Below are 25194 nucleotides of genomic sequence, written 5' to 3'. Positions count from 1 at the left end.
GTTCAGTTTATCCTATTTGGCTTTTATAGTTGTGGATCGGCTCATTGCTCATTGCAACCAAAGTTTCAAAAGAATCGGTGGGCATAGTAAGTAGACCCAAAAAAAAAAAAAAAAAAAAGCCCCAGCCAATGGTTTTTATTTATTTATTTCTTTATTTTTTTTACTCGAATTTTCTAGTAAAAAAAGAAAGAAAAATTGCTCTCCAGAACCCCCCGAAAAAAAAAAGGGAAAAAAAAGAAAAATTTTGTTGCTTATCTTCTGGTCTCCACTAAAAAAAAAAAAAAAGGTAGAACTCTGTTATTGGGATTTGATAGTTCCAAACATTGGTAAAATCTTGAGCTCCCATGCGACTCTTTCTTGGCTTTCAAGAGAAATTAATTACATTTTTCATTAGTTTTTTATCTTCAAAGTTCAATGGGATTGTGTATGGGTTTGGGAAGAAGAAAGAAGGAAAGCAGTGCAGGGATTGTGCTTCTCGGGGAAGGAGGAAAGAAAAAAGTAATATTTTATTTTAATGAAGGGTAAAATAGGAACAGAGGGGCAGATATAAAAAATTTGAAAGAGAAGAGGCATATTTCATTAGCCATCTATTTTGGTGGGTATTGGGCCACATTCCCCATTGTATAATCTATTAAAAACAAAAGATTGGTTGTTCAAATTTGAGCTCAGCCCAATTGTAACGCCATCAACGCATATACACTATCCGGCTCCACTGGCTTCCTCTAGCGGGTCATTTTCTTCTAGTCCTGTGTGGGTCCTATTTGTCCCTTTTGTTTGGGTCCTTTTTCTGGAGTCTTTCTTCTGTTTTTAGTCGTGTGTGGGCCTTCATTCGACTTCCTCTAATGGATCAGTGTCTTTTAGTCCTGTGTGGGTCCTATTTGTCCCCTTTTTGGTCCTTTATGTTGGTCTCTTCTGTGTTAAGTCTTGTGTCTGGGCCTTATTTTGTCTGGCTGTCTTCTTCTGTTTAAGTCCTGGTGCTTTTTCAGTAATGGGTCATTGTCTTGTAGTCCTGTGTGGCTATTTGTCACCAAAAAGTTTAAGCTTTCACATGGAGTAGCCCAATTTGGTTCTAAAAAGACTAAATTGAATAGATACACCTATATCTATTCAATTTAGTTATCAAGTACGCGATCAAAAATTATTATAAAGTGTTATTTACTTTTTTTCTTGACCGATGTGGGATTTGAGTTCATTCTATAAATATTTTAAACAAATAAATGTAAAAGATAAAATTATATAATTAAAGTTCTTTTAAAATATTTGTTATTTCAAAATAGAGTAAAAAAATAAAAATAAAAAGGTACTCAACCTTTTCATGGAAAGATTTAGGAAGGAAAAAATTTTGAAAAGTAATATTTGAAGAGTATGTTTGAAAATTTTGCAAATGAATGAAGTAAATAGGCTTAAAACATCAATTATTTCCATCAAAATTGCATTAAAACATTTCAAAGAAATAAAGTAGCTTGTATAAAATATTATTAAATATAATGAAATATTACGGATAATAATAAAGCAAAATAGTTGCTAAGTTAATATCCAAAAAAATATATTTAATATTTATCTTTTTTAAGAATTCTGAATGTTAAAAATGATTGAAGATAGAATTTTACATTATAATATTGATTATATTTATTTTATATATATATTATTAATTTAACGGTTATATATTGTTTTATAAAGATTTTAATTGTATAATGATACATTATCAACTATTTTAGCATTTTTAAAATGATTTATCATATATAAATTTTAATAAAATATTCATAATTTTTATAATTTCATCGATATTTTTATTAATATTTTTATAAAATTAAATCTTTGACATTTGGAGATGTTTTCATCACTACTCTCACCTGTATTTGGCTGATGGCTTAACTTTTCAACCATAGTAGGATATTGTTTTATGCCAATGAAAGAACAAGCAGAGAAAGTGTAAAACAACACCACAGGAGTTGCTAGTTCTTCTCCGGCTGTTATAGTGATTGACAACATGGTGCCGTCCGAAACAATGTTTGTCACCGGGGGATGTTGAGAGCTTCCTTATCATTGAGTCTTTTTTAGGAGGCCACGAAATGGAGCCAACACGTCCTCTTGGACTGTTTTACAAAGAGCACACACATTTTGGGTGGCATCAATATATTGTTTCGAATCGGAAGTCAGGCAAGCCGTGGAGGACTCAGGACCTACAGATTTATGAAAGCATTTGTGGTTGTTCTCGGTGTTCACAAAAGTGATGTGAAAACCTCTGGAATGAAGAATTTCCTATCATTTATAAGTGTTTTGTCTGTATTATATTATTATATAAACAATAATACAATGATGCAATAATAAACAATAATACAAAACTCAAAAACTCTTTTTCACAATAATTATTTTAGACCAAGCAAATTTAGTTTTCTACTGCACTAATAATAGCTCATCAAAACTATACATGGCCACGTTAAGCATAACAGAATCTTAAAAACAAGAAGCTGTAGAGGAAGCCAATCCCGCAGTATAGCAGTAAGGAAATTGTTGTATGAAGCAATGTGTAGATGCAATTTTTGCTAGTCTTCCTTTGAAATCTTGATACCCATTTTCTTATCCTCAAAATCACCGGCACCATGGTGTTTCATTTCATATAAATTATCTTTATCTTCATATTTTGATTTTATAATCTAGCATAAATTTTAAAAGAGTCACTTTGTTTCTTATATATTTTTCTTTGTTTTTAAAAATTGCAATTTGTACCTCAAATATTTTTTTTCATTCCTTTTTGTGTTAATTAAATTTAAGACGTTGCAATTTAAGTTTTTGGATTTCATCTTAGTCCAATTTGATTTTCAGCAAAGTTGTTAAAAGTATGGGAGCATTAAAAGGCAATTTCTTTAAAATAAAAAAGTCTCTATAAATTGCAACAAATTAAAACTAAAAGGTTTAAATTGCAATAAACTATATTTTAATATTTATTATTTAATTTTCTACAATAGTAATGTTAAAAGTATTACTTAATGTTTAAAAGCATTATGAAAGTTATATAGATTTTATTACTAAATATATGGCTAATGTCAATCATCGCTAATATATAATTACAATTAGATTTTACGAACTATTCTTCCACTATTTAAGTTTTGCTTTAGAAATACACATATATATTTAAACGATAACATCATTTGAAAAATATAGGTTGCCACATTGAAAATCTTCTTTATAGAGCATCATCCTATTAAAAAGGATAACAAAGATAAAATTTCAAAGGCTTGGTTTCTAAAGATGACCAAGATTCTAAAACTGGATAGCCAACTTTTCATGCTTTAAGAATGATGATGATGATGATGATGATGATGATGATGATGATGATGATGATGTTATTGAATTAAAATTTTAAAACAAATTAATAGCTATAAAAAACTAAAAAAACAAAAGATTAGTTGTTCATATTTGAGCTCAGCCCAGCCATTAACACTTAAGCACTGGTTGTTCAACTTTTAGCTCAGCCCAGCTATATTATTAACACTTACGGACCGTTCCCAGCCAGTATTTGTGATTTTTTGTCCTGTTTATGGGGCGTTGTCCTTTAGTTCTGTTTGTGGGTCTCTTCTATGTTTTCAGTCAGAGCCCTGTGTGGGCTTTGTAGTGTTTGTGGGTCTCTTTTGTGTTTTCAGTCAGAGTCCTGTGTGGGCTTTGTGCTTATTCTTTGTTTTAGTTTGGGAGAATTTGGTCCAATATCCCTATTTAAACAACTCTAATGAAATCTATCCTCTACTCTCAAATTTTTTTTTATCTACCCATCTCTTTCTCAATATACCAATTATACCTTTAACCCATAAATTCTTCGAAAAACACAGAAGCACAGAAGCTAGCAGACATGGGTCTGGGGTTGCACAAACCGAATCTTCCACATATTAGAGGGATAAGTCGGAGAAAAGAGCGTGCGAGGGGGTGAGAGTAGGAAGAAGAAACAAGATGAATATGAAGAAGAAGAAGAGGAAAGCGTGAGTTTGGGTTTGGAATGGGATTTGGAATATGGGTTATGGTTGGTATTGATGTTAATGTCCTCTATACAGGGGACTCTTCTTCGATGGGTATTCATGCCCTTTTTTTGTTTTTTTTTTTTTTATGCATAGATAAAAAAATATAAAATAGAAATTGAAAATAAATGGAAAGCACAGGTGGAGCAGGATTGTTTGTTTTTTTTTTTTTTCAATAGGATTGTGTGTGGATTTGCTGAAAAAAAAAAAAAAGAAAGGTGAAATGCTTTTCGGAAGGAGAAAAGGAAAATAAGTAATTTTAAATTTAATTGAGGGTAAAATAGAAAGTAGAGGGTAAATAAAAAAAAAAACTGAAAAAGAAAATGATAAATATCTTTAATCCCTTCTTCTTTTTATGGGTATTGGGCCATATTCCCCTTTAGTTTGTCATGTTATATTTTATGGGGGAGAGAGAGGCTTGGCGTGCAGCTGAGGCGTTTTGCTGAGGTGGCAAAGCAAGTCAAATGGGGCAGGTCAATGGCTATAGTGTAGGGCAATTTGATCAACCATCTTAATGCCATCGCTTTGAGTAACAGGCTAGTGCTATATTCGAAGATATAATCGTATATAAAATACTTACATATACATATACATATACAAATGTGTTGCCTATGCTATAACTATTTGTTGCTGTCAGTACCAGAGAATTTCCTTTCACTTCAAGTGCTTGTCCATATTACATAATATATACATATATATATATATATATACATGCACAAATTTTCTATTCAGACAATAGGATTATCTAGGTAAACAATAATAAAAATCCACTGGATTTCTTTTAGTTAATCTCCATTTTCCATCCATATCCACCATTCCTACTCCTTCCCTCCCTCAGTCTCTTAACTTTCTCCCATCCATATCCACCCAAATTCTTTCCTTCTTGAACTACTCATACCAAGTCCTGCTTAAGGAAGCGATTCACATAACAATTATCATCAAAAAGAACATATAAGGCAAATTTACATGCAATTGCACACGACCACCGGACCCAACACACTCGTTATCTGTCCCCATTTATATTGATCTAGCCAATTTGTTCACGCCAATATCATTCCCTGATTAAACATTCTCACAATTTCAAGCAAATTGAGTCTTGTTCTGAGATATAGTAGAAGTGACAATAAAGTTCTCTAAAGGAGCAATAAAACTATTTATTATTGTGTCAAAGTACACAGTACAAAATCCAGAATTGGATCAAAAGAGCAAAAAGTAAGTTACAACAAATGCATGACAAAAGTAAACACAAATTACAAATTTCCTAGAAACTCAGTTGATCGTTTTTTAGTAACCCCGTGAAACCATAAGAAGTTCATTTGAACAACCTCCTTCTGGCTGATAAGAGACATTTTTGTTGGCCTGAGATGGATTAAAAGAAATGCGGGTGGAAATGATTCTAACTTACTTGGGCAGCCCGGTTTCTGGGTTGAGAAGAGCTAGGCTCTCGTCAGAAATCAAAACTGGACCTTTTCCAAGTCTCGTACAGATAAAATAACTCACATCTCCTCTGCTTTTCTTAGATGGAATGTTATCCTTAATTTCGGGAGGTGGTGGCAAAGCTTCAATATCCTTCAACCCCTGAATTCCAGCATCTTGTAGAATTGACTTGTCTCCAATAACAAAACTGGATAAGACAGAAAGAAAACCACAGAGAACAGCTTAATAGAGGTGCTCAATTTTCGAAGAGCCTTGAAAGAAGGAAAAACAATAAAAGAATATAGCATGTAGAAAAACTTTACTCGTTCAGATCTGCATCAGAATTTGGAGGAAAGTTGAAAAGTAGCCTCTGAAGCAAAAGACCAGCAGTTTTTCTGTTACGTGCAATCATAACTGCATTTGGCCCCGCATCAAAAGTATATGCCACCTGTCAATATCCATGATTAGGCATATAACTTAAGAAGATTGAAACTCAAAATAATAATCTAGTGGAGGCGTTATCACTTTGTATTTTCCAATAATAAGCTTTCAAATGTAAAATATTCAGGAAAACAGAGAAAAAAAAAAAAAGTGTGTAAACAAGTTAGAAAATGTAGTATGTCAGACAGATGCAAAGAGGTTACTGACTGGACAAAGCAATAGCAGGCTTGACTTTTGAAGTTACTATTTCATGAAATTACCATGCCAATGGTCAACAAAAATCATGATTATTTCCCCATTGTAAACAGCTCCAGATTAGGATTTCCAAGCTTACAAGAATAAATTATAATTTCTAGAAAGTCATAACAAATAGTTTGGAACTTAACCACTAACAAGGCGAATATATTTTCACTTGTGGAAGGTTATGTCTGAACGAATATTTATTAGCATGAGTTGAACAAATGATAAATCTGAAATCCAGTCCGTGAATTGAATTACCGCATAGCCAAGTGATACAATTCTCTTTTGTACTCACTAAGATAATTTTGGATATTTGGCAAGACTTTTATTTATCATTACTGTCTTAGAAACTGGAGCTTGTCTCCAAAATAGCTAGATTATTGATATTATCAGAAATTCAGCAAAGGAGCTTTAGCCCATTCTGTCATTGTATGCGTGTTATCAAGTCTTTTCGCAATTGCTCAGCATAATTATTAAACCAGATGTATAAACAATTCAGGTCTAAAGCTTCAGCTAGAAACTAAGAACTTGCACATTCATGACTAAACGTTTCTTTTTCTTTGATAGACATGACAATATTTACATCACAAAAGAACATGCAATCTTGAAACTTTTTGAAAACAATAATAGGAATATAAATAAAATTTGGTGACGAACAAAAATATGAAAATATGAACAGGCTGATTATCCTAAAGATAAGCAGAACAGTTCATACCTGTGGCGTTCCTTCAGAACGATTCCACTTCTCAACAAGGCTGATTATCCTGAAACATAGTAACTTTGTCAATAATGAATTCAAAGACTTTCATTTTGCTGCTCAATGAACAAAATTATGAACAGTAGGATTTTGCCTGTGGGATGTATCATTCATGTAGAATATTGGAGGAGATGTGTCTAGGCAAACTGCATGAAACTGGTTACTGTCGGCACAGGTCAATTGTGCGAAAGAAGTAAAATCACGATTTCTTATGGCTTCTTCCATTTGTAACACACGTTTTGGTACCACTTCCTACAATGTTCAAAGTAGAAAGGGATATTATTTAATGTTAAATGGACTTCAATAAGTACCAGAAAACAAACATATAATAAAATATAAGAAACAACCTGAAAGAGAACCAAGGCTGTTCAATTGGAAGAATATTTCAATGGCCTTGTAAAGCATAGACCCATTAAAATGAACAAGGAACAACTTTCAAACTATCTAACCAGGATGAAAGAGAAAAGACGGACTGAGAGAGAGTACCTTTGCCCTATGCTGTAAAAGTAAACTTGTTTCAACAGTGTCACGCATTCCAGTGGTGCTACTTGTTTCCTTCTGCCTTGAACTTACCTGGAATCAACACAAACAAAATTGGAATTAAAGAGATGATAGGGTACAGCAGGACCAGGAGACACTTTCAGACTACATCTATAAGAGAGTCCGTCCAACAACTCAAAGGATCCAAGAACATGATTGCATGGAGCAATGCTGTTCCATTTCTTGCTTTAAAATTTTTCTTCACTTTTTTTCTTTTGTTAGTTCTATATATAGATAGCAAAGGAATAAAAAGCACACAAGTTTTTGTAAAATGAAGAAAATGCCCACCAACCAAGAACCACAAGCTTTTTTGAATGACAAAAATACCCTTAAAGGGGAAACACTTACCACAGCAATAACAATGACAAGATCATCCCAATGCTTCTCATCTGCAAGTTGAACTGCAAGACTGTCACTTCCTTTATCATCCTTTAAGAGGGAGGGAAAAAAAAAAAAAAAATTCACATTCAAGACAGTCTCAGGAAAATTGATCTACAATGAATACTTTTGAGACAAAAAGACATTGAAAATAAGCAGACAAAATTAGTTGACAAGAAGACATTCAGAGATAAGCTGAAAAAATTAGACATACTTTTCCCATGATCCACTTTACAAATCCACCATATAAACTACGGCAAGCACTGCCTGAACCTTGCCTGTATAAATTTAAAAATAACAGCATTATGAATTATTATCTTCAGGAACCAGCATTCATGAATTGCTATTACCTAGAAATACTAAGCAATTTAAGATACAACATACTAGCGGAATATATATACATATATTGAAAGAAAAACAACAAACAAGATATAATAATATGCATCGTGACATGATTAAGTAAAGAAGAGCTTAGCATTGGCGATAAGATTGATGCCTCAGGATAAAGAGACCAGCAATAAAGGTCATTCAAAGATAATCATATCAACAAATGCAAACTTCAAGAACCTTGCAATAGCAGAAAGTTTGCTCTGATCTTCATTCACATTCATCAACTTTGCAAGGGCAAAAACTGCAATTGAAAAGAGAGTTATGATATCATTAACAATTCTTCATTTATAAAACCTGGCAATAGCTAGCTCAAATTCCCAACAAGCATATTGCTCTAAGACATATGTATAATGAAATGAAATACATAAATACTTGTATATTCATGCATAAGCATTTATGTAAATTGTATATTTTAAGCTATTTGTTATTAACATACACTGACCATTTAGAATGGAGATGTTCCATGTAGGCCAAGACTGAAATTTAATATGTAGTAGGTGGCAACAAAGTATTTCCAGTCATTTAAACATGTGTGTTTGTGTGTGTATATGTATAATACATATGTTACCTATTAAGACAATAGGATTTCTTTTAACAAGTAGACCAATGGGATTTGAACAATAAAAGGTTACTATATTGTACCCTACAGGAATATCGACCACTTATGCCATCCCATTCTAAAAGTATCCAGGCCTACAAAGAGTCCGACAAACAAAAAAATAGAAGCATGTATTGAAAGTGTCAGCTCAGAGTTGATAAGTCAATAAATTTAGAATATGCAGAGCTCTAAAAGCATGCAGACGAGGTAGGTCAAAGAATTCAACTATAAGCTTCTTAATATGTTACGGTAATCAATGTCTATTTATCTGACCATGAATACAAAGTAACAGACTTTTCCATAGATATCTTTTTCTCAAACAACTAAATCTCAGTTTCCCAAATTTTTAAATTCCAAGAAGTCATGCCTAATTCAGAAAATGTAAACACTACAATCCTTAATTCGGGTAGCTAAATCATTATTGTCAAGTACATAATAAGGAATAAAAAATCTCAACTGAATTCCAAAGAAAGAGTAAGAAAGCTCCATTTCTGACCACCCTTTACCCAGGGCTTGGTCCATGGTTCAAAGGCATCAACCTTTACATAAAGAAAAGTACATAGAAATTTCTAAACATTTAGCACAATGAAAAAATACAAGTTGGAGACTAGAATATAAAGCATATTTATATAGCCAAACTCAGCTAGGAAAATGTCTATAAAAGCTGTATTTATGCAATTAAACAATAAAATCATCCAGCAAGCATACAAAATCGGGATTTTGTTGAACAAAGTTATCTCAATAATGAAAAATAAATCAAATATATTAGTCATTAAGCACAACTTATCCTATATTAACAAAAATATTAAACTCAAAACTCTTGTTCACAGTGATCTTAGACCAAGTAAATTATAGTTTCTACTGCTATAATTTGCCAAAACAATAACAATAACAAGAAGCAAATATGAGAAAAGCAAGTGGGAAAAGGGATATGTTACCAAGACAGGCAAAACCAGCTGCTGAGGAAGCCAATCCAGCAGCGGTAGGGAAATTGTTATATGAAGCAATGTGTAGATGCAATTTTTGCCAGTCCTCCTTGGCAATCTTGACACCCTTATTCTTATCCTCAACATCACCAGCACGACCACGAATTTCTCTTAAACAATTTTGGTACCGGCCTCCAGAAAGTGAAATCTCCTATACCAACCAGCAAAAGTGCCATTAATCAGCACATGTACAAAAGGTTGGACCCGAGTATTTGGAAAGACAATCATCATAACTCCCATTACTTAGTTTCACTTTCACTTTTAGTGATATTATTTGTCAAATATTTTTTTTGTTTAATGTTATTATTTTATTTTCTTAAGATACAATACCTTGGAAGTCAATTGGACAATAACGTATAAAACCCAGAAGATTCATCGTCTTCCTCACCATGAAGCGACATCAGATTTTTTTCTAAGCATATTAATTTCAAGTGAATTTTCATTCCACCGAACTCAAGCGAATTATATATGCCAAAAAAAAAAAAAAAAAAAATTTCCAAAACCTTACTGTCTAAACTCTTTCTAATCGTCCAAACAATAAATAAATAAATTATCATCCTATAGATATAGATAAAAAGTTCCAACTGAAGGTATTAATTTTTCCTTGAACACAAACCTAAAAATTTCACTTCCACTCATTTTAAGAGAAAACCAAGGAATAAAAAATTAAAAAAAAATTGGAAAATGCAAAGTTTAGACCTTTCCATTAAGCCACATCCGATCACTGTCAAAGCTGGGACTAACAGCCACAGTGGTAGTGGTGCAGAGATGAGTGGGATCAAGGGTAACACTGATACTATCATTGACAGGCAAAATGAGGGTCTCATCCCTCTTCCCCCAGTACTTGATGACGGCTATGTTTGTGGGCGTCTGAGCAGTTACGGTCAGTATCCATTTCTGCGACTCGCCCGCCATTACAACACCAAAGAGGGTCGGAAAATTTTCCGGGAAAGTGAGAGGAAAGTGGAGGAAAAATGGCTATTTGATCTGATGGGGGAAAATGGGGAGTTGGTGAGGAAGCTTATATATAGAAAACAAGAGGAAGAGGAAGTAGAAGTAGGTAGGATTAATTTAGCCCATTTTCATTAACAAATCAAAAATCAAAAATCAAATAAAATTTTAGAAGCTGAGGAAATAGGGTCCCACTTCTCTTCTCTGAAACTATTTGAATCAGGCTGTCAAACTCATCATCAATCTTCACTCTCCTTTATTTTTATTTTTTATTTTTTGTTTTTAATTATTATTATTATTATTATTATTAACTATCGTTATTATTTGTTGGACTTCTATTTTTCTCGTGCGAAATTTATTTCCAAAATGCTCTATTTATTTATTTATAGTTTTTTTTTTCAGCAGAATTATTTATTTGTTATATATGCAAACTATTCCGTAAGTCGACTTCATTGACTCTTTGCTCTGTGTTTAATGTTTATAACGTGAGCCTGCCACCAAATTTTGATATTTTTGGTTTATTTATTTATTTATTATTATATTTGTCGTTAATACCAACTCTCTTTTCCCAAAATATATATATATATATATAAATATCTTTTCTTTCCCAAAAAAATACTATATTTTTTAAAAATTCTATTTATTGATAAAAAAAACTTAAATACGTAGAATAGTAATATGTATAATAGTTATACGTATTATCCGTGCAGATGAAACTACATGACACATTAAAATAAAAGCATGTTGCTATCTAGTTTCAAGTTTCAACTTGATAAAAAATATTAGAGATTAAACTACATGACACATTAAAATAAAAGCATGTTGCTATCTAGTTTCAAGTTTCAACTTGATAAAAAATATTAGAGACTCTTGCTTTATTTTTCATCGTTTTTTTTAATCATCAATAACAATTTTTTCTTGGTTAAATTTATCAATTGAATTAATTTTACTTGATAAATTTATTACCATTACATATGATATTTCATTAATATTACAAATAAATTTTACTTTTAAAGGGAAAAATATAAAAAAAAAAAATAGATACAAGGTTAATAGATGTGGTAATTTATTTTGTTTTTATCGACAAGTTGCAGCATTGGTAGTTTTTTATTTTTTTTCCCAATAAATAATGGCAGCATAGGTAGTTAGAGAATTTAGTATGCTAAAATAAATGGTAGTTGTCAATTTATTATATGGTGAAAAAAAATATAAAATGATATTTCATAAATAATGTACTTGGATAAGATTTTACAGACGTCAATGAAAAAAAAACAAAAACAAAAAAATGTAGGTAATACAATATCAAGCTGGGCAGTGTATAGTGTAAAAACAAATAAGAATAGATCAAATTTGGATCCCTCACTTTTTTAATTTAAAATATATTATAATCCTAAATAAAAAAATCTAGCTGTGCAAAATGCAGCAAAAAAAATATTAAAATAAATATTATACAAGTAACAATTATATTTTTTAAACAGAAAGTAACAATTGAATTTGATAAACAAGAAATAAGGAGGGAGAACATTATCGTAGAATTATATTAATTTCTTGAATAGATATATGGTTCTTCTCTTTTTATTATTATTATTATTATTATTATTATTATTTTAATGAGCTACGTGTAGTATATATAAAAAGATCCTTCTTTTTGGTCTCAAACACCAATCCCAAAAATAAACAAACAAATAAATAAATAAAGTTGATACTCCTATTTGTAACTTATATATAGATTAGTCCTTATTTTTGTTGTTTATTTCAGTTTGTCTCATTTACTCGAATTGAACCTTTAGAGAGTAGGTGGGGAATTGTAACTTTTTCTTTTATTATTATTTTTTTTTCTTTTTTTCTTTTTTTTAAATAAAATGAGATGGGCATTTGGTATGGATGCCCAATATCTGCTGAATAGGGTCATTGCTGGCCATCAGGTTGGAAATCCATTGGCTTTCTTTTTCTTTTTCTTTTTTCTTCTTTCTCAACAAAAGAAATCCATTGGCTTAGCCAATTTTTGTATCTAATTTATGCATTGTGAATTGGGCTAATATTAAAAATAAATAAATAATAAATTTCACTCTATTAAGTAACTGGGAGAGAGGAGAAACCTATTTGGCAATTTTTCTTTTTTCCTATTGCTCTATGTTTGTTTTCAGTGCCCATGTGAATTGAAAAATTCAAGGTTGGTGAAGATGATTTGAATATTGACCAAATTTTGTAACTATATATTATAAAATAATCCAATGTGTTGCACACACTGAATATTCTAATTTTATACAGTCAGTGACAACATTAACCGCAAAATTGTGGCCAAAATCATAAATGTATTGAAATTTGAGGAACAGATTCACAGTGAAGAGTAAGCATGAGCATGCTACATAGTTCACCAGATTTAATGCAATCTTTCTTTCTTTCTTTTCTTTTTATTTATTTAATATCCTTTTTGATGTTGCACTTTCCTTGTTGAGACCCATTTCAAATTAAAAATAGATAATTATAATTATGAAGGATAAATCTCTTTCTCTTGCTATTTTATTTTCAAATAAACATCCTCATAATATTCAAGAAATTTTAAATAATAATATATGGTTGATATAGACAGAATAATTATATGATCATGATCTTTTTGTAATAATAGATATTAGATATACCTTGTAAAAGGGGGTAAAGGAAAAACTATTTTATTGTGCAGGAAGACAAATAGTGGGATATGTGGTTAAGGCGGCTCATAAACATATTACCAATAATTCCCTTGACAATTCAGCAAAAAACAAAAAAATAATTTCTTTGACAAACTGCTTAAGTATTTTATTCTAATAATTAATTAGTGCATGTGGGTGTGATTTTGAAACCTTAATAGATTCTAATATGAGAAAATGAAAATAAATTAATGTACCAACTACTTTAATCACTATATTTAATCAATATAAAAGCTAACAATTTAATTTAATCAGGTACAACTACTAAAATTCAACATGGATTTTCTTGTGATGTAAGCAGCAGTACTAACTAGTAAGTAATATATGAGAAAGGAATATACCCAAAGCAACTTCAAAGCGAGATTGAAGCAAAGTAGCAATTTATAAAAAAAGGAAATACTAGCAGTTGAAAACAACGAGTCAAAAAATGATACTTTTTTTTTTTTTGGCAATAAAAAAAATGATATTTGTTACTAATGACTCATATGATAATATTGAGTTCTTTTTTGAATTCAATTTGAATTGTGAAATTCCTTTTTTTTGGGGGGGAAGGTAAGGAAGTTTAAATTTGAATCACTATCTATATGATTTTGCCAATTCACGATTAATTCAAGCAGTTTCATTAATTAATATTATTTGACTCAATGAGTATTTCCTATAAGATGGTACCCTATCTATCTGAAATTGCAAATTTTCACAGTTCAGGACAAGTATTTTTCTATATAATATTATTATTATTATGGTATGGATTATAATCAATGAGAAATGGGACTGTTTAAGACTTGGTATATTCTCATTTGTTCAATAGCCTCAGAATGTCTTAGTGATCAAGTGCTCTCTCCATTAGTCAAATAGTGCACAAGTCAAATGAGTACAAATAAAACCAAAAACATTTTTTCAGTCAAAATGGAGCAGCCCATTCGCAGCCCTCCATCGTGGGCTTCGCACGTATTGACCATGACTGCATGATTAATTGTCATTTTCTTAGCTTACCCTTTTTCAAGCTTATGATTTATATAATATATTTTACTGCTTTATCTGCAAAATTATAAGAATTTTGATTTTTGTTCCTTTCTTTTTCTTTTTCTTGTGGTTATAGTTTTAAATAATACGAAGAAATTGTCAAGAAAAGAAGGCTAACGAGGAAGATTTTTTTTTCTTTTTTAATTGTTGAGAATAAGAATGATTTATGCAAAAGCCCAATTGGGAAGCTTGGCATATGATATTGAACATTCAATATTGGACGCTGGCATATGATTGTGGATATAATTTTTCAAAACCCATACATACAAACAAACAAACCTACCTAATTTTGTTGCTCACTTGAGCAGACTTCTTTCCATTATTATTATCATTGTTTTTTATCAAAGTTTGTGGACTATTAAGTTAACCCAAAAAAAAAATCGACGTGAACTAACTAGTTATAATTATAATATGCAATTAATAATAAGTAAAATTTTAAGAAATTCTTATATCTAAAAGCAAGTTTGCTCGAGGTGCTGCTTTTTTTTTTTTTTTTTTTTTTGGGGTCAATTTCCTCAAGTATAAGCGTTTTGATTGTATACATTTATCAAGTAACATATATTTTGAAAGCATATATTTTTCATTTGAAAAAAAAAAAATATATATATATATATATATATATATATATTTAGTAACGTAAATTTAGCAATGAATTAAATTTTCATTTTGGGCCTTGGAAGTCTTTGAACTAAAAGTTCATTGGATAATTGAATTTACAAAATGTTTCCCCTCTCTCTGGTGAAAAATTTTAGAGGAACTGACTAGAAACATAAAATCACCAAGACTAAAATATCATTCATATTCAGAATCTGGATCTACATCCACAATATCAGGGAAAGCTTCCATCTCATATTCAGAATCCGCTTCAGAAGCAAATGCCTTACTCTTCTCAGGAATTGATGCCATTGAAGCACCTGTGTCTATCTTAGTAAACCCTTCTGTTTTATCCACCAAAACATTAAGGCCTGAGGCCATATCATTGCCTGCTTGATTTACAACTTCACTAAATGAAGCAACCTTTTCAGAAACTATTTCAGTACCTAATGAGCCGCCAATAGTTGCAGGAAAGGTGGAAATTTTTGCAGAAACGGAGTTTTCAACCTGTGTAATGGATTCTTGAAACTGATGTGAGTCAATCATAGTTTCATCCCCATTGCCTTTCTTCTCAGTACTTGCACTGGTTGCTAGAGGTTCCTTGTCACTCACGTCTAGAATTTCTTTATTAAATGAGCCACTCTCAACTGGAAGCTTTTTATCTAAATGGACTGTTACGGTTTCAGATGGCTTATCATTGTCGTTCGTAGTGTTGCCTGGGGTGCTGACTGGAAGTTCAGTTTCTTTACCATTTCCCAACCAGCATTCATACAGGTCATCATGATCCGGCTCAGAAGAACTGTGTCTTATTCCATCTTTGCCACTTGAAAATGTGGTTCTGTTCTCAAGACCATCAGAGCACAAACTTTCTGGGAATCTATGGTGGACACCATTAGAGATACTATTTGCGGTAAGGAAATCTTCCAGTGGAAGGACCCTGGGATGTATAAGCACTTCCAAGGCTAATAGTGCATGGGCACAGAATTCAGCAAGTTTTGTTCCAGTTTCTTGCTTACCTACAGAAACCACAAAATGCAATTACAACAATTCGCGAAACAGAACTACATGTAAAATATATGACAATGAATCTGATCATTTAAATGATTGCAATTCTCAGACTATCAGGATCATCTAAGTGTTATGAAAATGCAAGAGTGGAAGATCCTATCATTTTGCAATTTCAACAAGTATATAATTCTCTTCTTTTTAAAAAAGTAAATAAATAAATAAGAGAAGGGAAAATAAAAACTTAAGGCGTTCTGAATTCAAAAAATTTTCTCACTACAACAGAACCACGTAAAGAGTGATTTTACTGCATCATCTCTACCTCTTTCATTCAGGAATGGAGCCATAAAAGAAATTCAAAATACCTAATACCTGATTTTAATAAAAGAGGTACATGGTTAAATATTCATATTATTTTAAAGGTTTTTTAAATTGTAATCCTATTAATTTAGTGATGATTTGCCAGCGTGATTCAATTAGTTTTATATGGAAAGTTAAATAGTGAGAGAAGTTTCTGCTATCTAGTTTTCAATAGAAGAGGTGTCTCCACCTATAACCACAACAATTAGGGTGTGAGAGCAAAATACAAACTCATATTGGAGATAATTCAAAAAGCTCTAAATTTATTTTTCATTATTATCTCATTCACATCTATGATCCTAATTTCTGTAAGTGTACAGGACTATTTAGTGTAGTAACCGTGGTTTCGTATTACCTGTCATAACCACATGGTAATTGAAAAAGGACCACGAATATTGCATTTTACTTGTATATTCAAGTCTACATTTTGAAGAAAAGTGGACTCTAAATTGCAGACAATCACCTTTACGAAAGAGTTCTAGACCCTGGGCCAAATATGGTGAGCGAACACGAGATGAGGACAGAAAAGATGCTAATAGTGCACGCAATGCTGCGAGCTGCAAATTTGCCCAAACTTCAGTAGGTTCATTTGCCCACCCGCCTTTTAAAGAATTTGTTGCTATGTTCATGATAAGAAGATCAACATTTGACCGCCAGCCTTCAGATCTTAATGCACCACCCTGTGGAGAAAAAGAATATAATGTCTTGTAACTCCTCAGTGATATTTGAGGTTGGAAAAGAAGATATAAAAGCTAAAATTCCCAAACTAAGAAATTCAAATATTATAGATCAAGAAGATAAATCAATTCTGCAGTTAAGTATAATTGCCTGTCAAAGAGCTATCCTTGTTCTTATTACACAGTTCGCACAAGGGTGTTTTTGCTGCAAGTTGGTGACCACTTAAGGTGATAAAGCTAATAAAGAGGGAACATAAAGCCATAATGCACCAAAAGATTTTCAAAATTTTATAGTACAGACATTCAAATTTTTATTCTATTAAGACACAAAAGAAATTTTGCAAGTTTGCATCAAGTTTCTGGATAAAGAAAATAAAACTTGAAATTACTACAGTTGATATCAGTGGAATGTACCACAGGAAATATGTTATTTAATAAACTGCCATTAGGGTAATAATTCAGCAACCAGTATGTTCTTTTATAAGACAAAGATGGATCTTTATATCTCTCACAATATTTGTTTTTATAGAACAGTAGCGGGATAAGGAAAAACATGTACATGTATATCTTGTCTATCTTTCTACTCTCAACGCCATAAATTGCATCCTAGCACCACTGCACCAGTGTGAGAAGAAACAGCTGGCACTTGTGTTTGATACCTAAAACTTTCACTAGGTTTCACCCTGAATCAGACCTTGTAAAGGGACAAAACCAATGAAATAATACTAGAAGATAAATCAAGTAAACTAAATGATCAACCATCTTGATCCTAGAGGATAATTTATTCTAATGCACAGGTAGAATTCCTTACAGATAATGTTCTAAGACACATACCACGGTCAGAAGAGCCTCTAATGCCTCCAGTGCAGCTATTTTCAAAGAAATCAGAGTCACTGGATGGTTTTTGGTGGCTCCCGTATCTGAACTGCTTCTGTCATGCCACTGAAGGGATCCCATTGTAGTACCATGTTTCCTCTTTCTATTGCCTGCCTGTGGCAATGCTTCAGTAGAAGTGTTTGAGCTTGCACCAGAAGATGCGCCACCAGTTTCATTATCAGTGGGATTTAAATCAACAAATGCATTATTGATAACTTCCTGTGCAAGGCATACTGCCATTCCTGGTAAAGATAAGATCATGAATTATAAATCCAAAAAACATAATGTCCATTTGAGAGATATTGACAGCTGCTGGTGCAAAACTAGAAGGAAAAATGAGAGAAAGGAGAAAAACATAGATGAAGAGAAATAGAAGAGAGAAGAACCTAAGTTCTAGTCTATAATTTTCTCAATGGATTACAGTTAAACAATTTCATATTTGTGCAGAATAACCTTAGCAGTCCATGATAATTAAAGAACCTCTCAAGTTTATCCAAGTCATGGACACCAAAACAAAAGAAAGTTTCCAAAATCAAAATAAAACAAATAAAATAAATTGACTGAGATCCAGAGCCTATTACTAATGCACCCAGGTCCACTTCAAAATCCACACCATGTATAGACGTAATCATAACCTGAAAACATGATTGATGCTAAAAAAAGAGAAGGAGGAAAAAAATAAAAATAAAAAACTGCTCCTAATGATTGAAAATCAGTCCATTCAGAAAATATATGAAGATTCCTGCTAATATACTGCCAGTTAGCTCCCGTTGCTGATAACAGTTGCAAACAAAGAAAAGGGTGGTTTCATTTCAAATAGTTTACCTAGACAAAATATGCCTTATTTGCAAGATGGAAGACCTGTTGATGTGGTCTTCAACCCCATAACAGATGCTGTCACTTGAAAGTGTTTAGAGTTAAATCATGGGGCAAAACCAAGCTTGCACTAGCAAAGTTGAATATTCTCACGAACTAAGTCAGATAATTCATTAACAGGGTCTAAATTTGACAGAGATCTTTCAGATGTTACTGTTAAATTATCCCCTTCAAAATCCCTCCCCAACCTTAGCGTAAATTACCTAGGTTCCAATGGATTGGGCAACATACGGTAAGTTCATCTCTATTAGAAAAAGAAGAAAATCACAAGAGCAAAATGATAGAGGAAGACTTACATCTTTGCTACATTATCAACAAAAACAACTAATAAATGTCAGTTACCGTTATTTCTTTGACGAAAGGATATTGTGAGCATCAGCAGCTATTTGGTAAGACAAATACTAGGTACAAAGATACGTTAAAAAAAAAAAAATTTATGACATACCAACACCCATGGATATCAGCAATATCCTTGTGATTGAGTAGATCTTTTTCCTCAATTCTGGCAATGCACATTTCTTAAAATACACAGAGATGAGGCGCACAACAGATGCAGCATGTGGCAAAAGTTGACTGCAAAAGAAATATTTTTATATGGGTAGAAAATGAGCATTCCCATTATAAGATGCTGAGAAAAGTAAAAGTAAAAATCTCTTGAAAATATGGAGTGGCAGAAAGACACTAAAGAGCAATTCAGCATTCACAGCAAAAAAAGAATTAAGCATATTAAAATAAAATTTAAGTTCTAGTTGACTCGTACACAACTAATATCACAAGTTCCAAAAATCATGCATCACTATGTGTCATAGATCCACTAATGATGCGGAATAAACTCAACTATATTTATAATAAAAATGGTACATAAGAGAAAAAGGATGAAAATCCTTCATCAAATATATAATGACAAAACATTCTTCCAACTCAAATGTACTATAAATGCAGCTATCTCCTCCTTAAACTCTTTGGACTTGACACCCAGAAGGAAGCCAAAAACTCAATCCCATAGTAGCATGCCATATTGAAAATGTCTGAAATCTTTTCATTGTTTTACCATCCAAATTTTCCAAATCTAAGTCATCATTGCACACTTCCAAGGATTTTCCTGTTTCACTTCCCATAAACACCATAAAACAACCAATCAAAATCACGAAACAAGATTTTGGTTACACTCAAGAAAATTTAGCTCTGGTACCAACCAAAGGAATAAGCAGTTAATACTCTCTACTCCTCTTGCACATCATAGTCGTTCTCAGGTCAAACAAGCATTAGGTCTTTTTTTTTTGGGCAATACATCAGCACATGACATGTATTTAACTTTTCATGCATTAAAGCCAGACAAACACTAGGTCATTGTGGTAAAATATTCTTCCATATGACCTAAAAAAATTTCTGGCTTTATTAAAATTAACATTGAAGAATGAAATTGAAGGTTGAGTCAGCCCTCTGGAAGTATGAATGTGAAGCTTTCCTCCAATATTACAATGTAATGTCTAAGTTTATTTAGCTAATGAAGCAATAGGGGTATAATCTGCCTTACCTGCGAACACCCTTTACTATTGCAGTGAGGAGTTCCAAACCATATGAGTGCAAAACTGGAAGTTCTGAAGAAATGAACTCTTGCTGCATGGCTGTCGTAAGAGGCCGCACGGAAAGTGGCAAAGAGCCATTCACCATCAATACTCTTTCGACAAGTGCTAGTAAGGAGCGAACAGGCACAGTTACCTATTAGTCAAAACAAATCATATTACTGAGAATTATTGTATAGTTTTATGCATTTACACACAGAGTACTTTAAAACTCATCTTTTTTTTTTTGATAATTACTTTAAAACACATCAAGTACAAAGAGAATATCAGAATTTCACTCTTTCATTGAAAGCTTCTCTTAATAGCTACAAAAAGCACCACCTGAACAGGATATGAACTTGTGAGCAATTTACAGCAGCAAAGCATCAATGTAGAGACACTGGATATTAGCAAATGGGCAGACCTCCTTCTTTCCTTGTATGATTCTTCGTCCAACAATGCAAGTCCACCTAAAGGAGGGCGATCTTTTCCAGGTGGAACCAATAATCTAATGGCTTCATTAGATTTCATTTCTGCAGTAGACATAAAACATCATGTCACTCACCACCTTAACCCAGCACAAGCATAAAAATACAGCATCAATATGTACCATCTTCAAACCCTTGGAAGGCATCATTCAAGTGATAATTTATTAATAACAAAATCTTCTGCATCATTAAGGACCAGCTGTCCTCATCTCCTCTTGATTTTGGAAGTAACGCTAGAGAATGAGCAAGCTTCTGAAAGTTAACATGATATCAAATTCATGCGCATAGCATAGTTTGCTTAGAGTAATATGCTGGAGACATTATCATGAGAAAACAGAAAATCTTTACCTCAAAAATGTTAACGCTGCAATTTCCTGACAACATTTTTGAAGCAATAGCAGCTTCTACCTGAAAAGAGATTACACTATTAACATTATAATTGCATTAGCAAACGACATCTCATGATTATTTAGATGGCCAGATCCAGGGGAAAAACAGAGAGGAGGAAAATTAGCAAAGAGCTATGATTCCCCGACCTGTGGACATGGATACAACTGCAACACATAAGGTATCTCACAAGCCAAATACCATGAAGTCTAGACACATGAGTACATCACATACACGCATGCAAATACACAATTAAGCTCTTATCAAAATGTCCAGATAGAGCCATTATCCAGACCATCTCTTCTGAGCCCTTGGATCAAATCCGCATTCCTGATGCACAACTTCTTTTACACAAAATATTATGGTACACCATCCACAATACAGTTTTGTGAGCAAAAGATAGGAAGTTCAGTTCACATTTTGACAACCTTGGATATAGTTACATAAAATGGTTACATATGGAGAATTTAATTCCAGTTTCCAGTTTCTAACCTACACATTGCAAATTCTATGGATATCATAACTGCCACCATGGAAACCATATTTGATAATCCACTATGTAATTTGGACATAATATACAAGTGATGAAGTTAAAATTCTGCAACGGAAGGGTAAGGAACTCACACTTTCATAATGACGACTGATGGAAAATGGAAAGAAAGTTATAATGGTGCATAATAAAATATTTGCTCCTTCCTGCAAGTAATTCAAGGAAGATGACATAAGAATTTGGTATCAGATCACATAATACCATGAACAAAAATATTATCATTACTTAATGTTATATGCTATCCACAGTGTATATCTGAGCTTTCCCAAGTTCAAGTAAGAGACAGAGGTTATTAACATGTAACAAAAACAAGCAACTTACCAAAACAGCCTCTGATTGAACATCATTTAACAGCTTTAAAACTGGTTGAATGACTTTCCCAGCATGGGCAGTTCCATCTTTCTTCAAATTTGGAAATCCTCCTAACCTATTCAGAAAAGTTAATAGCTTCATGGGTTATAAAAGAATAAATGTGTACAAATATACATTAGGCTTCAAGTATAAAATAAAATAATGAAAACGAAAAAGTTGCAATCAGTGTATGTCCATTCAGAAAAGTAACAAGGAAAATTCAGTCACATTTTCAAGTTGTCTCACAACATAAAAGCTTAACTAAAATATTGTTGACATAGAATCCAGCACCAGCAAAATGGTAGTATCCTAATAATTGGAGGCATAATCAGGAAGACCAACTGGAACACGGACTACTGATAGCCACAGATGTACCAAAGTTTCCAGGAGAAATTTAAAAGAAATAAAATAAAATAAAATAAAACATATATATAATATAAGAGATTATCATTTTATTGACATGAAAACAAAATGGCTCCCAGTATTCAAAGGACTGAATATGATAAACAAATAACAATTTACATAAGATACCACTATTTGATCTACACCAAGACACATACCTAAGGCTTTTGCAGATGGGAAGTACCGTTTCTAAAATAAGTGCTGACACAACATTTACCACCAAGAGACCACATCATATATGAATGGGATGGAGACTTTCCATAAGGCTTAAGAACCTCCCTAAAAGGTCCACAAAATTTTTATGAAGCTCAATTCAAGAGGTTAACATGAGACACAACCTCTACTTCTTCTACATAGATATATAAATATAACCTCAATCTTCTATATTCTATATGTTTGTGTAAGTATATATATATATATATATATATATATAGAGAGAGAGAGAGAGAGAGAAATTTCTCCATCTAGTGACAAAGGAGCTGAGATAAAACACAGTCAATCAATCAGTTCCATGCACCCATGGTATTTGTTGTCACAAACAGAAGTTTCTACATTTATGCATGAATTACCTTGTAAGCATATCCGACATTGAAGCACAAGAGGCAATCTTCAAAAAATGAGAAGCTGCTGCTGACTGTAACAAGGACATAACGTAGCATAACATGTTAAAGTATCAAATTACAGACAAAAGTTTTTCCATAATATTACCTCAAAATCTTAGACCACTTAACTATAAGCTTTGGAATTGAAATGAATTTTTTGAAATATTCAGAACTTTATTATTTTGAAACGATATAGAAACCTTCAAGTGTCATATTCAAAAACCCAACCCTTAGTTCTATAAGTACAGCACAAATTATGACTAAGGCATGGCACTACCATACAGACGACTTACAAATTATGCATTATCTCAGTGCTGTGCACAACAGCTCTTAAAACAGACTAGTTCATGAACAAAAAGGAGGATTTAAAAGGACAAATGAGGTGCTGATGTTCTTGTAGACATTATTAGAAAACAAATGTACAATGCCAGATTGGAACTTCTATGAAAGCTTATATGAGGATAGGTAGACGATTGCTTCAAGGGAAACCTCTGATTCATAGATCTCCATTGATGATCAGATAGATCATCAACTAGGAAATTAAAATAAAATTTTGTAACTATAACTATTACACAAATTACAATACTACGATGCATAATTAAAATTTGGTTTCCGTACCTGAATATGTGATAGAAGCTTCTGGAACCAAACAGAATATGAAGCCAAGAAACGATCTGAGCTGCATTCTTGACAAGTCATTCCCAGCAAACAAATTCCTGCCCAACATTTGTCTGGCTGGAACAGAATCATAAGTACATATAAGTTAGTAAACGCTTAGGAAGATTCTCAAACAACTTAGTAGAATAACAAACAGATAACTTTACCCTTCCTGTCTCCTCGACCTACTTTACTACTAAAACTTATTACTTAGAAAACAAAGTTTTGATAATTTTGCTCCCTCCATTCACCAGTATAATCAAACTGCATCAAATTCTAACTTTATAACGCGGGTCCAATTTGTATTATCAAGTGAAGTAAAACTAGCCTTCAGAAGTACAAAATTTTAACAGTTCGATTCCAACATATTTTTCTAAAATTGCGTATGAATTTCTCTTACAGCCCGAAGAATAATTACAATTAGCATTAACAAAGTTTTGTTTCTGGTAAAAGTAAATAATAATAATAATAATAATTAACCGACATTAAATACAAAGGAAACAGTTTAGCCACTTAAGCTGAATTTTCATCAAATAATTTAAGTTCCTAAAAACAGGGAAAGATTTTATTTTTCCATCCATCCTTCACGCCTCCACATTTTTTCAGAGTAACCAAGCAAAGGTCAGATTGAATCCACAATTTCCATTATATATAAAATACACGAATCACCCACCAACCACCCTATAAAAAATAAGAGATAGCATTTTGCTAAGCAATTAGAAAGAAGACAATATAATTTTGTTTGAAACCAAGAATTAGCAGATTCATACCATGTCACTGGAAACGAGCTCCAACAAGCGGTTGACCCAGGAATCAACGGCGGCTCTCCAAGTATCCATTACCTTTTGGTCCGTGGGTTCTCTAACATATTCGGAGAGCAGATTGTGGGTTTTGATTGCGGAGACCACCATCGAAAGCTCGGATGGGCTACCAAAAGGGTGCTTCTCATTGGGGACATGGTCTCTGATAAGCGTACGGAGAAGCCGAGGCTTCAGAGCGATGTCATACATGTCCTTAATGTAGTCGAAGGCTGCCATTTCGGACTCTGAAAGCTCGAATTCTGAAAAAACACAGAAAAGAGAGAGGGAATTTGAGGGTTTAACGGTTGGTTTTTTTTTTTTTTGAAAAAAAAATATATATTTTATTTTAGTGTAGCTTAAACCCTAAACCCTATTTCACAATCCCTTCTTTGCCCTTTCATTGCAGACTGAATATTCATTTCCGTTAAGTTTCTTTTTCATGTAACTAGTATTTTTCAACCAAATATCTCTAAATTGTTTAATAACAATAATAATAATAATAATATATAATTAGAACTATCTGAAAATTTTAGCCTTCAAATAAAAAAATAAAAAAGAAACCTCCAATTTAAAGGGGCAGGTGC

The 25194-nt window shown here is 32.4% G+C and overlaps 2 protein-coding genes across 3 annotated transcripts; both read right to left on the bottom strand.

Annotated features, from left to right (window-relative positions):
- Positions 1 to 5139: 5139 nt before the first annotated feature.
- LOC107413046 (diphosphomevalonate decarboxylase 2) lies at positions 5140 to 10881 on the bottom strand. The gene is made up of 10 exons (XM_016020901.4): positions 10456 to 10881; positions 9709 to 9907; positions 8350 to 8413; positions 7997 to 8060; positions 7753 to 7833; positions 7351 to 7437; positions 6959 to 7116; positions 6823 to 6871; positions 5750 to 5874; positions 5140 to 5634 (listed from the first exon to the last, which is right to left on the bottom strand). Exons 1-10 carry the CDS (start codon positions 10669 to 10671, stop codon positions 5412 to 5414), a joined length of 1266 nt encoding a protein of 421 aa, XP_015876387.2. The 5' UTR covers positions 10672 to 10881; the 3' UTR covers positions 5140 to 5411.
- Positions 10882 to 15100: 4219 nt separating this feature from the next.
- On the bottom strand, positions 15101 to 25079 carry LOC107413049 (uncharacterized). Of its 2 annotated transcripts, none has more exons than XM_025071550.3 (13): positions 24581 to 25079; positions 23772 to 23888; positions 23121 to 23185; positions 22120 to 22225; positions 21873 to 21944; positions 21210 to 21269; positions 20984 to 21110; positions 20716 to 20906; positions 20346 to 20530; positions 19254 to 19381; positions 17891 to 18174; positions 16843 to 17059; positions 15101 to 16030 (listed from the first exon to the last, which is right to left on the bottom strand). In XM_025071550.3, the coding sequence occupies exons 1-13, from the start codon at positions 24845 to 24847 to the stop codon at positions 15213 to 15215; spliced, it is 2637 nt and encodes an 878-aa protein (XP_024927318.2). In that variant the 5' UTR covers positions 24848 to 25079; the 3' UTR covers positions 15101 to 15212. The 2 variants fall into 2 exon arrangements, with proteins under 2 accessions (XP_024927318.2, XP_015876389.2); XM_016020903.4 differs by having other exon boundaries at positions 20984 to 21113; positions 24581 to 25077.
- Between the last annotated feature and the right edge of the window lie 115 nt (positions 25080 to 25194).

This window comes from Ziziphus jujuba, chromosome 8 (genome assembly GCF_031755915.1).
Source record: "Ziziphus jujuba cultivar Dongzao chromosome 8, ASM3175591v1".
In the NCBI taxonomy this organism is placed as follows: Eukaryota; Viridiplantae; Streptophyta; class Magnoliopsida; order Rosales; family Rhamnaceae; genus Ziziphus; species Ziziphus jujuba.
This window is presented reverse-complemented; position numbering and strand designations above follow the sequence as displayed.